Genomic DNA, 17,381 nt, shown 5'->3' on the forward strand with positions numbered 1-17,381 from the left:
AGTGATTGTTATGCAGGCCTAGGTGGATCACTGTGGACAATTTATCAACATTAACATTGGCTGGTCACGATGCTCCGCTTTTTAGACCCAGAGGACATTTTGACAGGGTGAAAGCCTTTCTGAATAAGTCATAAATTCCAAGGCCAGAAAGGACCATTGTGATCATCTCGTCTGATCCCCTGTGTAACATAGGCCAGAGACCTGCCCCAAAATAATTCCTAGAGCAGATCTTCTAGAAAAACATCCAATCTTTAAAAATAGTCAGTGATGGAGAATCCACCACGCCACTTGGATCAGCTGTTCCAATGGTTAATTACTCTCACCTTTTTTAAAATGTGTGCCTTTTTTCCAGTCTGAATTTGTTTAGCTTCCAGTCATTGCATATATACTGCAAATACGTTCTTAAAGTCTGCACCTGTCAGACAAGAGATATTTATCCATCTATCTGTTGACATATTGTTAAGTTGCACTCCATATTCTTTATGGAAATATGCTTATGAATATGACATAACTGGAATACGCTTTATGCAAAATGAGTCATGCAAGATACCCTTGGGAAAGTTATCATCTACTGAATGTGTTCATCCTATTTGCATGCATATATCATTCCTATGTCCGAAGTTTGAAATATGAAGTGTAAATCTATGTTACTAATGTAGTTATGCCAAGTGAGGGCCATTAACGATACTTCAGGAACTTGATGATGCTTAAGCAAGAAACAATTGGCTGCGAATGGATTTGTTTTTCTGTAAGTCTGTGGGACACCTGTGAGGAGGAGGGGTGATGGGGGTCCCTGTGACGATGTGTCTGTGTCATCTCATGCTAGAATCCATCTTGGATTTTATATTTTTCCATGAGGCATGGAAAAATTTTAAACAAGAGAACAAAGGATTCTCACCTGCACCTGGAAACCCCCAACAAGCCCCTGTGCATCCAGAGCCCCCCACTGAGCTGCCCGCACCCAGATTGCCCCACCCAGAAACTACTCACCCCACACCTGGATCCCCCCACACTAAGCCCCTCCACATTTGGATCTTGCTGGGCTGAGCCTGCCTGCCCACACCTGCTGCATCTGGTGCAGAGGGGCAGGGCCCCAGGGTGTTTCTGGGGCAGGCCTGGTCTTTGCACTGTGGCAGAGTCAGAGTTCCTGTACTGGGGAAGGTGGAGGCTGCAGGGTGATCTCCCACCTCAATGCAGCCAGTGGCCTGTGCTCCCCAGAGCCATGTTGGAGCCACATTTATATATTGACAAATAAAATGTGCATAATTTAAAAATATTGTGCGCATACCTTTAATTTTTTTGGCGCAGAATTCCCTCAGGAGTAGAGGTGCATGAATGCAAACTTGGGACCCACTTCTGACAAGAGACACCAGCAACAGGAGTTGAGGAGTTTCAACAGGAACTGTTGGAGCCCTCTGTCTTCTCTTCTGCTACATGACAGGTTTCAGAGTAGCAGCCGTGTTAGTCTGTATCCGCAAAAAGAACAGGAGTACTTGTGGCACCTTAGAGACTAACAAATTTATTAGTTATTCCACTCTGTATGCATCCGAAGAAGTGGGCTGTAGTCCACGAAAGCTTATGCTCTAATAAATTTGTTAGTCTCTAAGGTGCCACAAGTACTCCTGTTCTTCTGCTACATTTCATCCTAATAGATGTAGGACACTTGGGCTTCTTAACCTGCTCCCCCCTGCTCTTCCTCCAGCTACGGCAGAGTAAGACAGGGATCATACAACCCAGGCAAGTACCTGTGCAATGGAGACTTCTCTGAGTCCACAAGGATCTGGGCGAGTGTTTAGGGCAGGGATCTCAAACTCAATTTACCTTAGGGCCAGGGCCAGTCCTCAAATCCTCCCAGCGGGCCAATATTGTCACTGAAGATGGTGTTCAGAAAAGAAAACGTTTATATTGTATTTTTTATTTCAAATTTCTAAGAAATAATACAACTTTATACAATTCTTCACCTGCCAGAGAGTTTTTAGTGTTTGCCAGACACCTGGCAACGCTTCAGTTCTGTCTGTTTGTTGATGTTTGGCCTCAGTGACTGAGCAGTTGAAACTTTCAGGATTGCAGCAAGGTGAGCGTCAGATAGTTGAGCTCGGTATTTTGACTTGTTTATATTCATTGTGGTAAAAAGTGATGCTGCCTCCATGGCTGACTCTGCCCGGCAACTAGTGATGGTATTGTTGTCCCTCTCCCCCAGCCAATGGGAGCTGTGGGGGGGTGGCACCTGCAGCAAACATTGCCCTCACACCGGCAACGCTGCTTCATGTGTCTCTACTCAGTGGGCCGCAGTGGTGAGGTTCTCGGACCGCAGATGGCCCGTGAGCCAGGACTTTGAGACCCCTGCTTTAGGGTCTTGCCTTTGGGACTGTGAACTGAACTGCCCAGGCCCGAAGCAGAGATGTAAATTTCACGGGCATGGCTGTAAGCCAAAAATGCTAGAGTTTTAGTTTCATTTCCTGAACTTGTTCTCTCTTTGCAAAGATTTTTTTCCCCCCAGCCAAGTCTCTGGCTCTGGGGGCCAGTTTGTGGCTCCTTCCTGCGCTGCCCTAGGGCTTGTGGCATGGAGAAGACTGTGACTGATCTCCTGCTGGAGACCCTGGAAGAGCTGGGGAAAGATGACCTCAAGCGATTCAAGTGGAAGCTGAAGGAAATCAAGGTGGAAAACCAGTATAACAACATCCCCTGGGGCAAGCTGGAGACAGCACGTCCTGTGGATGTCGCCAAGGAATTGCTCAACTACTACGGGGAGCACTACAGGGTGGAGGTGACCATTCAAGTGCTGAGATCCATCCACCGGAGAGACCTGACAGACAGACTCACCAAGGCAACACAAGCTGGTAAGGGAGTGACCAAGTTCCTTCCCCATACGTAGGCTCCCATGGGCTTTGGGATTCTGCTGCAGGATCTAAGCATCATTGTTGCAAAAATATCACAGATCTAGCCTTTATAATGGCTTAAAAATATGAACCGTGTGTGGCAATGTCTGCCCGAGTCTGCAGACAACCTGGAACAAGAGCATTGAGATTCATCTCAAAGCTGCTGGTAAATCCTGATGTCTGAACCCTAATGACAGAATGCCAACATTGTTAACTCTTTAGGTGCTGATAATTTAAGGAGAAACATCCAGCGAATCCCACAATCCTTCATTACCTCTTACCACCGTAGAAGCCCCCCAGGTCCCTTTCCCAGCTGCCGAAATCTGCAACAGCATCTGCAGTGCAGTTGTGTGATTTCAAGGCAAAGTTATGCGGCATATTGAAAACTAAGACTTATAGGGCAGGGTGAGATGCACTGAACTGAATATTAGATAAAATCGCCCAGGAATTACAATATTGATTGTGTTATTCATTTATGCATTTAAGTCAATGAAACGCCTCTGTTTTTAAGAAGCTATTGGATCGCTAGTTTGCAATACCAGAGAACCACAGAACTTGAGGGACCTTGCTGCAGAATTTAGGCCACAGAATATAAGGGACTCTGGCTTACAATTGGACACCCAGCTGCACCACCTCTGCAGTTTTACAAACTATTGACAGATCCTTCTTAACTACTGCACTAGCAGCTGAAAGCCAACTGGGCCAAGTAATCCACCATCTGTGCAGTCTCCTCCACACAGCCAATGAAATTGTTGTATGCAGATTAGCTGTAGAGTAAGGGTGCTGATTGGCTGAGCTACCTCTGACATCACAACTGCCTAAAACTTCTGGCATGGCATAGCTACATGCCTTGCTTTTGTGCAGGTGTAATTTGTAAAGTCAAAATGGCTGAGACTTAAAAATTGGACAGTACCAATCCGTGAAACCCAGTGGTGATTGGTAATACTCTGAACAGAAAGTGCTCTGGCTTCAGAGTGACGCACAGACAGAGACAATCCTGGAATCTTCTCATATAGATAATCCTACCTTCCAAGGAAACTTGCAAAGGAATAAAATTGGGCATGTGCCCTTTTTTTGGTGCTTTACGAGCCTTGTTTTGAACACAAGTTCCCTTTTAGGAGGGATGTTGAAAAATTGGAGAGGTACAGAGAAGAGCCACAAAAATGAGTAAAGGGCTAGAAAATATGTCTTGCAGCGAGAGACTTATGGAGCATAATCTGATTATTTTATCAAAAAGAAGATCCTAAGGTGACTTGAGGACAGTGGGGAGGAAGTATCAGGTACTAAATGGCTCTTTAACCTAGCAATGAAAGGCAGAACTAGACCTAATGGATTCAAAGTTAAAACCAGATATATTCTAATCAGAAATAAGGCACCATTTTTGTCGGGGGGGGGGGGTGGTGGTGGTGGTGGATGATTAACCATTGGAACTAATTCCCCTGAGAAGTGGTGGATTCTCCGTCCTTTGATGGTGTCCAATCCTGCCTGGATGTCTTTCTAAAAAATGCTTTAGTCAAACACAAGTTACTGGGCTCAGTACAGGGGTAACTGTGTGAAATTCTCAGGCCTTTGTTACACAGGAGGTCAGACTAGATCAGGGATCGGCAACCTTTGGCATGCAGCTAGCCAGGGTAAGCACCCTGGCGGGCCGGGCTGGTTTGTTTACCTGCCCCGTCCGCAGGTTCTGCCGATCACGGCTCCCACTGGCAGCGGTTCGACGCTCCAGGCCAATGGGGGCTGCAGGAAGCGGCGTGGGCTGAGGGATTTGCTGGCTGCCTCTTCCCACCGCTCCCATTGGCCTGGAGCGACGAACTGCTGCCAGTGGGAGCCACGATCGGCAGAACCTGCAGACGCAGAAGGTAAGCAAACCAGCCCGGCCCACCAGGGTGCTTACCCTGGGGAGCCACGTGCCAAAGGTTGCCAATCCCTGGACTAGATCATTTGACGGTCCCGTCTGGCCTCAAACTCTGTGAATCTAAGAAAAAAATCCTCTCCTCTAAAAAGGCACACGTGTTTGCTGGCTTATTGGCAAGCCACATATATACATGTTTTGGGCAGGTCAGCACCCAGCCTCATTACGATACATTTGGGAGCTGGAATGAGGAGCAGGAAATAAGACTGAAAATCGTTGACTCATAGAAATGTCAGGCTGGAAGGGACCTCGAGAGGTCATCTACTCCAGCCCCCTGCGCTGAGGCAGGACTAAGTAAACCTAGGCCAACCCTGACAGGTGTTTGTCCAACCTGTTCTTAAAAGTCTCTAGTGATGGGGATTCCAGAACCTACCTTGGAAGCCTGGTCCAGAGCTTAACCGCCCTTAGAGTTAGAAAGTTTTCCTTGATATCTAACTTAGATCTACCATGCTGCAGATTAAGTCTGTTACATCTTGTCCTACCCTCAGTGGACATGGAGAGCAACTGATCACCATCCTCTTTATAACAGCCCTTAACATATCTCAAGACTGTTATCAGGTCCCTCCTCGGTCTTCTTTTCTCAAGACTAACCGTGCCCAGTGTTTTTAATCTTTCCTCATAGGTCAGGTTGCTCTCCACTTTCTCCAATTTATCCACATCTTTCCTTAAGCATGGCACCCAGAATTGGACACCGTGCTGAGTAGAGCAGGACCATTACTTCCCATGTCGGACATACGACACACCGACCTGTTCATACACCTGTGGCGCTTTGGGGCTTCACCCAGATCAGGATTGGATTCTGTCACTGCTGCCTTGGAACCCCAGGTGCCTCCTGCTGTGTAGCTTTAGCTCTGAGCCCTGATGCCAGCCATGTGCCCACCGCACAAAATTCCCACCCTGAGCTACTGCCAGCCCAGTTACTCCTTGCAGGTTGACTCCCAATGCCCCCCTCTGTCCTGAAACCTCCCCCAAACTGTCTCCCCTGTCGTGTTCCTCTCACTGGACACTCAGAGTTAACACCACATTTGCTGCCTCCAGAGCCAGGGCACACCACAGCTTGTTAGCTCAGCAGGGGTGATACACTCCACCTTAATGCACTACCCTGAGACAATCTGATGTAAAACTAAGGCTAAATTGATTAACAAAGAACATAGATTGGTGTGATTTCAAGCCAGAGTAAAAGGGGCATGAAAGGGTTACAAAGCAAAACACGCTTTCTAATGTCAAAACTGAATTGTAGCAAGATATAGCTTTGACTATTATTATTGTTACGTCAATTTGTCAGCTTTCTTCAGGCCTGTTTTAGCAGGAGGACCCATTTTGCACGAATACAAAGCATGGCTTCTTCGTTCTCTCAGGTGATGGATTCCTCAAAGTTGTTCAGCAGTTCCTAATATCCCCAAATTTTATCTTTGTCTTAAAAGTTAGGAAGCACTCCCGGGGGCTCAGCTTTCTAGGTCCACCAGGGAGCGGACACCAGGTAAATTTTCTCCTGTGATTTACAATGCAAATGATCTTCCTGAAATCTCCAGTGCAAATGAATAGCCCATGGACCCTTTCTCTGGTCACACCTAGTTTGATCTGCAATTGAGCGCAAGAGATGTTTGCCCTTCCCCTGCTTTGACTTATTTGTCCGTTTATAGACTCCAAATAGTAATATCAGAGAATGCCCATCATTTCACATACAGCACTGTTGCATAGATTTCACACTGATATTAATGACCAGCATGTTATTAGTTTTCAAATGATATATTACAAGACATCTTTTAAATGAATATCATGACAACAGTGTGTGAGGTTTATGAGCTGGTCAGGCCAGCTAAGATTTACGGTTACATACCAGGAGCACCTTGACGTCTGGCATTGGGGTGCTCTTAGGGTCACAACACCCCAGAATGATATTAGTTTTTTTTGCAACTGCATCATATTTGTTGACTCATATTCAATTTGTGATCCACTCTAACCCCCAGATCCTTTTCTGCAGTACTGCTGCCTAGACAGTTATCCTCATTTTGTAGTTGTGCATTTGATTTTTCCTTCCTAAGTGAAGTACTTTGCACTTGTCTTTATTGAATTTCACCTTGTTGATTTCAGACCAGTTCTCCAAGTTGTCAAGGTTGTTTTGAATTCTAATCCTGTCCTCCAAAGTGCTTGCAACCCCTCCCAGCTTGGTGTCATTTGCGAACGTTATAAGCATGATGCATGCATCCTTCAGCAACATTGAAAGGCACAGTAAAAAATCTAGGGGCGGGCAAAGGGAATGTTCCGCTTCATTCCCTGCACCTGATTTGCTGCCTCTATGACAATACTAAGTTTCTGACCTGGGTTTACTTCACTCCAGCAGCTGGGACTAGGGTGGAAATATTTCTGCCGTTCTGGCTGCTGAACACACATGGTGGGACTGGTCGGCAGCCTGCCAATGCAGCTCCAGAGACAGGCAAATGGGATGCACCATATGAGTGGGTGGAGGAAAAGGGAGTCCTGACAGGAAGGGGGAGCAGAGAGGCTCCTACCATGGATGAACGGGGGCAAGAGAAACAGGAAACCCCACATAAAAAAGGGGGGTTCAAAAAGTGGCGGAGGCCAAGTGGGAGAATGTGTGCTGTGATTGGTGGAAACGCATCACAGAGAGGGACGGGGAAGTTCAGGAAGGGGAGAGAGAGAAGGAGAATAGGCCATTTGCACAATAAGGAGGAACAGGGATCCAGAGCTTTCTCTCTCTGTGTGTGTGTGTGTGTATTAGCTAAACAGGTGGGAGCCTCCATATCAAAGAGAGTTGTTGATTAGGTACCAATAACACATTTTCTCTATATTTCTTGCTAGATGTTTTAAATCTGGAGCTGGAATCAATGACGCCACAAAACCCAGAGCCAGGGGAGACAGATGGGTCCAATCTGGAGCAAGAATCCAATATGCAGCGGATGCCAGCCTCTTTCAAAAGTACTGTCTCTTATAACCCTTCCTTCTGTACTTGCAGTTGAAGCACTGTAGTAATGAACATGTCACTGAGTTTTATTAATTTGCATTACAACACAAGGGGGACAATAAGCTGTCTCTTACCTGCTTGGAATCTCCCTTCTCAAGCTTAGTGGTGTGGATAGCCCTGGGAGCTATTAATGTTGTGCTGGAGACATCACCAGACTAAAACTTGTCTATGGGCTTGAAGGCAGCATTGCTTCATATTGAACGGCAGGAGAATCTAGTCATTGGGCAAGGCTAGGTCTGCTAACTCCATAAAAGGAGAAAGAGAGAGACCATTGAGCCACGAGAAAGAGGCTTGGGCCCAAATTGTCAAAGCGGATGTCCAAACTAGCTGTGAGTGCTCAGAACACCATGGAAAATTAAGTCCCAGGTATCTCTGAGTGACAGCTAGACCTAGGTGTGTCAAGTAGAAAGACACCAAAAACTAGTGGGCAAGTTTGAAAATGTTGGCGTGAGTCTCTAGAGATGAAGACGGTGCTACGCTGATCTTTGTGCTCAAGCTGAGAGAATAATTGATTGTTTTGGTTCAGCCCTTAAAATCATTTAATTTTGGGTTGAAAACCCCTGAAAATAAAACACCAAAAGCTCTACTCTGTGCAGCTATTATATAAGCCAGTTCATAGCCAAGGCACAGAGGGAGCAAACAGGAATAATAAAGATGGGAAGGGTGAAAAACAATTAAATTTTCAAAGATACAAATGGGAGCTAGGCGTCCAATTCCATGGACTATGAATGGGGATTGGGTGCCCTGCTGTAATTTATACTTTTGCAATAATCTATGCTGAAAAGTGACTCTGTAAAAAAATTGTGTCATATGGCTGCATGTTTAATGTGGGTGAATTCTTTTGAAATCAAGCATTTACACACTTCCAAGAAAAAGGACGATTTCTCTGACTTCTCTCCGTGTGGGCTCAGAAAATTTGAGGCCAGAAGGGATCATTTTGATCCTCTAGTCTGGTCTCTGGCAGAACCCAGGCCAGAGAATTTGATCCGGTGATTCTTGCATCCAGCTCGCAGCTTATGATTGAGTTACAGCAGGTCTGACCTGGGGAAGCTGGGTTCTTACTTTCTCCATCATTAGTTTTAAAGTTTCTGCACGCCAAATTCTGCCCCCAGTGTCCCTCTCACCGACTCTGCTATCACCCATCCTGCCCTTGGTGACCCCCTCATGGTCCTCTCTGCCTTCCCACCCTGCCCTCTGTAATTGATTGGCACTTATAAGCCGTACTAATGTTGCATAAAAAGGACTCTAACCCAGCTCCCCAATTCATAGCTACGCTGGTTCTGCTGGGCCGGAAAGAAAGATTTTACTTTTGTCCCTAAAGTCAGAAGATCTGTTGAGTAAAAACAGGCTGTGTAGACAAAGTCACCTCTCAGAGTGAAGCATATTCTGTTGCCAGCCTGTGACGTTAACTGCTGTTCATTTTGTTTCCATCGCTGCCCCAACCTCCAAAGGAGCCATTCCATTTAAAACCATTTCTTCACCACTGCAATATCCTCTTTGTCTTTCCACAGAGCGGAGGAGAACATTCCAGGGCACCCTGTTCAAGCTGAAACTGAAGAAGTACAGAAGCAGGAAGCTCACATTACCTGACCTCCAGAAAATCGGCCCGGAAAGTCGAAAGGACTGGACGGCTCAGACCTTAGGGGATTTACCGTGGTATTTCCTGAGGAAGGTGATGGCTCTGAATGGGACGACCAGAAACACAAGCCTTGGGCAGGGGGAGCTTGAAGATGAAGCAGTCAGTGAGGATGAGGAGGAACTGGATATCGAGGATGATTTTTTTTCTCTTAATGACACTTGCACTAGTGATTCCCTGCACCCCCTCGATCTTCTCTGTGCTGTGCTGCTTTGCTCGGACAGTTTCCTACAGCAGGAGATCCTGTCCAGAATGTCCATGTGCCAGTTTGCCCTCCCTCTGCTGCTCCCTGCCCTTGACACCCCCAAGTGCACCCTAATGCTGTGGGCCATGAGGGACATTGTGAGGAAGTGGAGGCCGCACTCCCTGGCAGAGAGCAGAGGGTTCAGGGAGGAGAGCCTGGTGCTTACAGCAATGCCAACCATTTCCTTTGTGCGGCTGGGGAGCTGCAGCTTCTCCAAGTCCCAACTCCTCAATGAGGTTCTCAGCCCCTCCCAGCAGTACCACGATTTCTTCATCCATCGGGACATGGAGTCTGGGAACGTCCCTCGGGAAATTGCAGATGGGCTGGTCGAGATTTCCTGGTATTTTCCTAATGGGAGCAAGAATTCAGATCTTTTCCCAGAACCCATCGCGGTTACAAATCTGCACGGAGACATTGAGTCGCACCAGCTGCAGTTCAGCTTTTTAATGAAGGTATCAACTCTTATGATCATATTTGTTGAAAGACTCAGTGAAAGGGAATATGCTCTTTTATCGTCTCTGAAGGAAGCAGGCACAAAAGTGTATTTTATGCTCAGTTCTGAGGCTGAGAAATCAAAGGACATGTTGGGCTTCCTTAAAAAGCTAGTTCTGGATCTGAAATTGAGTAAATCACACCTATTGTTCAAACAGAGCACAACTAACCAGGCACAGCTTGTGAAAAAGCTGCGCTCCACCATTGGAAGAATAACAAAGTTTCCTCATAGGCGCGTGACTATGGAAGACATGGCTGAGACGGCTCGGGAACTAGGAATCCAGGTAGATGAGGACTGCGAAGAATGTCAGCGCGCCAGCAAGTGCGTTAAAGAAATCACGGCGGAAATAAAAGACGTGGCAAAGTACAAGAGGGAAATGCTGAGACTGCAAGGGGATCTCGGGAAGACTGTGGCTAAAGTGGAAAAAGAGCTGTGTCGAATACGGAAACCAAGGACAGCCCACTTAGAGAAATATGAATCTGAGTTGAAAGAAAAATTGGTGGCATTACACAAAGAAAAGAATCAGTGGGACCTTACTGATGGTTTGGTTCAATTTATCAGTGGGATAGCATGTCTCTCCCAAGTGGAACGATGTTATTTCCTGAAATTGATGAAGCTTAGCCTGGATCACATTACAAGGGGGAATCTTGCTAGCTTACAAGCAGAGTATAAAGAGAAATGTAAAACTTCAGAGAGCGACCCACAAGAGCTATCAGAACTCGGTAAAATAATCTCGGCCAGATCCTTAGGGTCTGAGCATTTCATGCGTGAGTTGGGGCAATTCTATGAGGCTGAACATTCAAGGGTGAAACAAAGCAAAATAACAGAAAGCCAAAGACAATTCATCCATCTCCCAGGCATAGCAGCTGACCTGATGCTGGAAGGGTTTCCCATGGAGCTGATCGATGGAGATGTATCCAACATCCCACTGCAGTGGGTGACAGATGTTCTGACTCAGCTCCATGCCAAGCTGGGGGGAAGGTCCAGAATGCTGGTTCTAACGGTACTGGGAGGGCAGAGCACTGGGAAATCCACCCTCCTCAACACCATGTTCGGCCTGCAGTTTGCAGTGAGCAGTGGCCGATGTACACGAGGAGTCTTCATGTCACTCATTAAAGTGGCAGAGAACTTTCAGCAGGAGCTGGGCTGTGATTTCATCCTGGTGATAGACACAGAGGGCCTGAAATCCCCTGAACTGGCCAGGCTGGAGGATAGTTATGAACACGACAATGAGCTGGCCACCCTGGTGATTGGACTGAGTGACATAACCATCGTTAACATGGCCATGGAGAACGCCACCGAAATGAAGGATGTTCTGCAAATTGTGGTCCATGCCTTTCTGAGAATGGAGGAAATCGGGCACAAACCCAACTGCCAGTTTGTGCATCAGAACGTTAGTGATATGTCTGTGCATGAACAAAACATGAGGGACAGGAAAAACCTCCTGGAGCAGCTGGATGAAATGACCAAAGCTGCAGCAAAGATGGAGACGCAAATCAAGGAAATGGCAATTTCGGATATTATGGACTATGATCCAGAGAAACACAACTGGTACATCCCTGGGCTGTGGCATGGAGTCCCTTCCATTGCTCCAGTCAACATAGGATACAGTGAGAGGGTGTGTGAGTTAAAGAATTACCTGTTTGACTTTACAAAATCTTGCTCGGCTAACAGATCCCTTAAGGACATCCCCCAGTTTCTTGAAAGGCTGAGAAGCCTGTGGAACAGTATAAAACATGAACATTTCAGCTTTAGCTTCAAAAGCAGGTTTGTAGATGAAGTCTATAACCAGCTGTCTATGAATTATGCAGAGTGGGAATGGGGTTTCCGGAAGGAGATGCATCTGTGGGTATCTGAAAAAGAAACTTTCATCCTCAACCAGCCAGCAGCAGACCTAAATTTCTCTGTCTTTAAAAACATAGCACTGGAAAAACTGCAGTTTGGTGAGCAAAAGATCATGGACTGCTTACAACAATATTTTGCAAGGAAGGCCTCAGACCTGCACCTAATGGAAAAGTACAAAGAAGATTTTATAAGGAGCACTAAAACACTCAAGAATGACCTTAAAACCCACGTGTTCAGCAAATGTGAAGAAGCCATTCTTACTCAAATAGGCAGGCTGAAGTCACACGACATACACATTAACTACATGAAAATTATTGAAGGGGAAATCGATCAGTTATTGGCAAACTGCAGGAGGAGCACACAGGAACTAGATGACAAGAAACTGGAGTCCAAATTTGAAACAGTATGTCACGAAACATCACTTTGTCCTCTGCAGAACTGCCAAGTTGAGGGAGATATGGAGGCCCAGTTGAGAAAGGACCTGATGAATCGAAGGAGTGCCATCACAGAGATGCTACAAGGAGCAGGAAGCCTGAAGGATTACAGAATGAACTCGTTCAAGATGAAATCTAAGTATTTGGAAAAATGGCTGATACAAAGAGCAGGGTTGCACAAAGATAGTTACCTTCAAAAAGCAAAAGCTATTGCTAAATCACTGATGGATCAGTGCCAGGATTACATTCAAGAAAAGGTCATTTCCAAAACAGACTATGACAAAACCTACTGCAGGGAATTGCTGCGCATGATCAATGAGAGGCTCCAAGAGGCGGATGTTCGGAAATGTTATACTAATGCATTCTTCGAAGTTGACCTGAAGCTTCACATTCTGGGGGAAGCGGCTCATGAGTTTCAAAAGATGCATGAAGTATTTATCCAGGAACACAATCCCCAGAAACATCTGGAGAAGTTTAAACCTCAGTACTTCTCCCGATTTAAAGATCTTTATTTAGGGAAGGATTCCTGCCAAAAGAGGGCCAGGGATTTCTGTGAACATTGTCTCAAACCTGCCCTGGTGGACTACGTTAAGAAAAGAATCACAATAGAAATAGTGGATGACTTCCTCAGCAGTGGGCAGGCCATTAAATATGGCTGCAAGATCTTTTTCCAGTTTACCGTGGAGAAGAAGCTCCTGGAAGATGGGAACTTCAACAACTATCTGAATTACATTAACAGCTATGAAGAGTTTGTCCAAAGCTGGATCCACAGACACCTGTTAGATTACTATAACAAGACTGATGGCTTGGTAGTCCCGGAAAGAGAGATTCTAGCCACAATAGTAAACAAAGTGAGAGGAGTTTTGGAACACGCCAAGGACATAAAGCCTAACTCGGTCTCTGCTTTCTTAGATGACTTTTGCAAAGCACTGGAGCAGGATCTGGTCATTTCCAAGGACAGCTTAGTGGGGATTCTGTTCAAAAACACAGCAATGGCCCAGCAATTTTCTGCAGACATTCAGACCTTGCTGCCTGACCTGGAACAGCAAATCTTATCTGAATTTAAGGAGCTGGAGCTGGAGTCAAAACTCTCCAACCTGCCATTGAAGCCTCAGGATGAGATGTTCAAGCAAGTTTCTGGATTTGCAGAAGCCTCCATTCCCTGAGGGTCCCAGAGAAGCAAGAGAGAGATAAATTCCTTGTAGTAGGACTTTGGTATAAATGGGAGGCCAAAATGGCAATATTGCCACAGGAAAGAAACTGGGCAGTAAAGAGCAGAAGCCACTATGACAATGATGCTATGGGTCAGTCTAAACAACTGTCTTAAATGCTTAAATGATCTACTCGCGGGTTGGCTAGGGTGAGACAGACTGAGCAGGGTCTAGGGATGGAGATAGAGTGACCTGCTTGACATTAACTCTGTTGGTGCCTGCTCAATCAAATAAACGGCTACAAAGAATGTCGTACTCAGCCTGTCAGTTTGCTGGGTCCCCAAAATATCCTTTCAAATCATAGAATGTCAGGGTTGGAAGGGACCTCAGGTCATCTAGTCCAACCCCCTGCTTAAAGCAGGATCAATCCCCAGACAATTTTTTGCCTCAGATCCCTAAATGGCCCCCTCTAGGATTGAACTCACAACCCTTGGTTTAGCAGGCCAATGTTCAAAACACTGAGCCATCCCTCCTCCCTAGTACTGTGAGAGGAATATAGAACAGAGGGAGAGCATGGGCGTGCATGGGCTTAGCTCCAGACAAGAGAGCCTACCGTGAGCAAGCCCTCATGTAGCAAAGCAGCTGAGAACCACCCTGAAGCCTGGGAGGGACAGAGCAGCTGACTGGAGACGTCCCAGGATGGGAGCCAGGACGAGGGCTGTGCCAGGGAGGAATCACCTGAGAAGGACAAACCAGAGTTGGACCCAAGATCACTGCTGCCCGCAGCTGTATGGGGCCGTGAGTACTGGGGCTTGCGGCCTTGCACTGGGAATAAGGCAGGAGGTTGTAGCTAGTTAAGTTGGGAGGTTGTCGCTCTGTGTGGGTTTGCAGAGAGCAGAAGAAGAGGGCACCAGAGAGGTTTGTTTACTGGTGTTGAAGACGGCTAGGAGAACTCAAGATTTGCTGCCAGACTTGAACGCTGCCCAGAATTCCTGAACTCTGAGTGTAGACGCATTGCTTGGTGTCTAACCTGGTAATTTTTGGGGCCTGGGGGTCCTCACATGGGATCTAACCTGTTTTACTGCTCCCCCATCTTTCCCCCCTGATTTCTCCATTCATTTCTCTGTAAAAAAATATTTCCTTGTCCTCTATTCATTGTACTATTCCGGTGTGTGTGCATGTTTACTCCAAGGGGTTTGAAACAGGTGCCTTGTGGTAGAAGGGAGTTTCCCTGCTGCATTCCTGTGCCTGCCTTTTCTGGGCCGGAGCCACAGGTCGGACTCCATGTTGGCCATGGGGGCGCTACAGGTACACGACTGACAGTAAATCATCAGAAAGCAAATCTGACCAACTCTGGCTAGAAGAGGAACATCGCCTTAAAAGAGATTTCCCCCATGGGACACAAGAGGGCGCTATTGCTCCATCCAGCCACCTGCTCAGAGCTAACAGTGAGAGCTCAGAACTGCTGTGAAGTGAGTGCAACTCCTGAGATTTAACTAGACTTGCAGCCAGAGGTGGATAATGCTTTGGTGGGGCCCTGGGCCAGAGCAAGGGGAGGCCCCTCCCCACCTCTTCTACCTGCAGTCCCCCCTTAACCTCCCCTCCCGGCGTTCCTGCCAGGGAAATGGGGGTCGGGGCACAGGGGCTTGATCCGCCCCATCCTGATGGGCTAGGAGATGACCAAACAAGGGCCAGTCTACCCCACACAACGCTCTGATTGCATAACGAGGCAGAAAATCAAACTGCATGCACTGCTGGAGAGGGCACATGTGGCTGCTGCTAGTATAGGGACTCTCAACAGGATGTTGAGAGCCTGAGCGCCAGGCCGGGGGTCAGACCCAGTGAGCAGCCTGTCCCATGTGAGCCTGCACCACATGCAATAAGCGGCCAGAGCCCACAGGAAAGAAGGCCTCTGCCCAGTGACTGAGGGACGGATGCTGGAAGGGCACTGAGGTTATGGGTGGATGAAGCTGATGGCGGTGTTGGAGTGGTTTCTGGATGAATTCCTGCCTGCCAAAGGCTGTAGGAGATATCCCCACTCCACATCCAGGGATGGGAGTTTGAAACTACGTACCAGAAAGGGGATTCCCCATCCCAAGAAACATCATAGAGGATTGAACACCCAGGACAGTGTCTGAGGAGAATCCCCAACTAGCAGCCAGCCTCCCTTCATTGAATTTAACATACTATCGCAGTTCAGGGAAACCTCACCTGTATTCCCCCACTCCTGGGCAGAGACCCTCATCTCTCTCCCGCCTGCGCATGGGTTTTCCAGGCTGCACAGTTCCCTGCCTACACTGTGATATCCCCAGCAAGCCAGATGGCCAAAACAGGCTAGCATCTGGGCTTTGTTTTGTCTCTAAATGCAGTGCCCAGCGAATTGCCAGCAGTTATCGGTTACCACACCACTCTTTCTAAGCAAGCACATTTATTCGTAAGGTTAAAGCATTACACAGAAAACATTAAAAAAAGAAAAGAACCTACACGCAAGCTAATCAGCTTACCAGAGACCACCCCAATCACTTCAGCTGATGAACAGTCCTTCAGATTCCACTAAGGAGTTGTTATGTGTTTACTAGTTTATAACATCTTCAGCTCAGAACCAGCTCCTGCACAAAGTGGTCAGTCTTTCCCTTATTTGGCTTGGGCCTTTGATCTTCAGATTCCAGTAACAGGTGATCAGCAGACAATGGTCCCCATCTCAAGGCATACAAGGCTGGATTTTTGTATAAGTGGAGGTGGGAATTTGCATTCACCTCGCCCTAGGTATTCCACCTAACTGTCTGACCCAAAAGTCCATTCCTGTCTGGCACATGGATAATACACTCCTTTGAAGTTCATACCACTTTCTAGGGTCCAGATCCCAACTCCCCCTTAGAGATCATATATAATCCTGGTCTACAATACTACATACCCTTTGCATTTAATACAATGGATGCCACAAATACTTAATCTTAAATCAATAAGGACTTTCCCAAGGATACAGCAGGAAATTGCCATATCTGTCACACATACCACATCATTTCCTCCAGGTACTGGCAGGAAACCTCGTCACCTTTGGTCATTACATATCAGCCTCATTTACCAACAATTTTACGTTTTCTTGCAGACCACCGATAAAACTATTAAATAGGATTGTGTGAATAACAGACTCTGTGGAGTCCCAGTGGAAACACCTTCATTTGATGGTGATTCCCCACTTACAATTCCTTTTTGATCTCCATTAGTTAGCCATTTAAAAAATCTATTTATTATGTGCTGCGTTGACTTTGCATATGCTATTTTTGAAAATCAGAATATCCTGTGTGTGGGGGACAAAGACAATTGGCGCTTAGTGCCTCTTGGACAGCCTGACACCCCTGCAGTGACTGAGGCTGTCTGAGCCAATAGGGGGCTAGAGTAAGACTGTCCCCTACAGAATCACCCTGGGTATGTCTACACTGCACACTAAGCCTGGGTCAGTGGGACCCAGCCTTGTGGACTTGGTGTTTCCATGCCCATGCTTGGGCTTCCACACTGAATTGCAAACCTGGGTTTACAGGTGCTGGATCCAGGACTCACTGCCATGCCAACACATGCATACTGTGCTGTGCAGACCTTCTGACTCGGGTTGGCAGTTTGACCTGCGTCCACACTGTAAAATGATAGAACTTGAACCTGAGTCACAATGAGACTTGGGCTCTGACACCCCCCTTCCCCACAGCAAGGTCTTAGGACTAAGGTCAGGAGTGCTTGCTGATCTGAGCCAGACTGATCTGTTTGTGCATGGAAAGGGGGCCTTGGGCTCAAACCTGAGTGAGA

At 46.8% G+C, this 17,381-nt stretch overlaps 1 protein-coding gene across 1 annotated transcript; it reads left to right on the forward strand.

Moving 5' to 3' along the window:
- Positions 1–2,563: 2,563 nt before the first annotated feature.
- On the forward strand, positions 2,564–13,866 carry LOC128835551 (up-regulator of cell proliferation-like). Its single transcript, XM_054025081.1, has 3 exons — positions 2,564–2,840; positions 7,615–7,731; positions 9,289–13,866. Exons 1-3 carry the CDS (start codon positions 2,564–2,566, stop codon positions 13,593–13,595), a joined length of 4,701 nt encoding a protein of 1,566 aa, XP_053881056.1. The 3' UTR covers positions 13,596–13,866.
- The last annotated feature ends 3,515 nt before the right edge of the window (positions 13,867–17,381 follow it).

The sequence above is a fragment of the Malaclemys terrapin genome, chromosome 4 (assembly GCF_027887155.1).
Source record: "Malaclemys terrapin pileata isolate rMalTer1 chromosome 4, rMalTer1.hap1, whole genome shotgun sequence".
In the NCBI taxonomy this organism is placed as follows: Eukaryota; Metazoa; Chordata; order Testudines; family Emydidae; genus Malaclemys; species Malaclemys terrapin.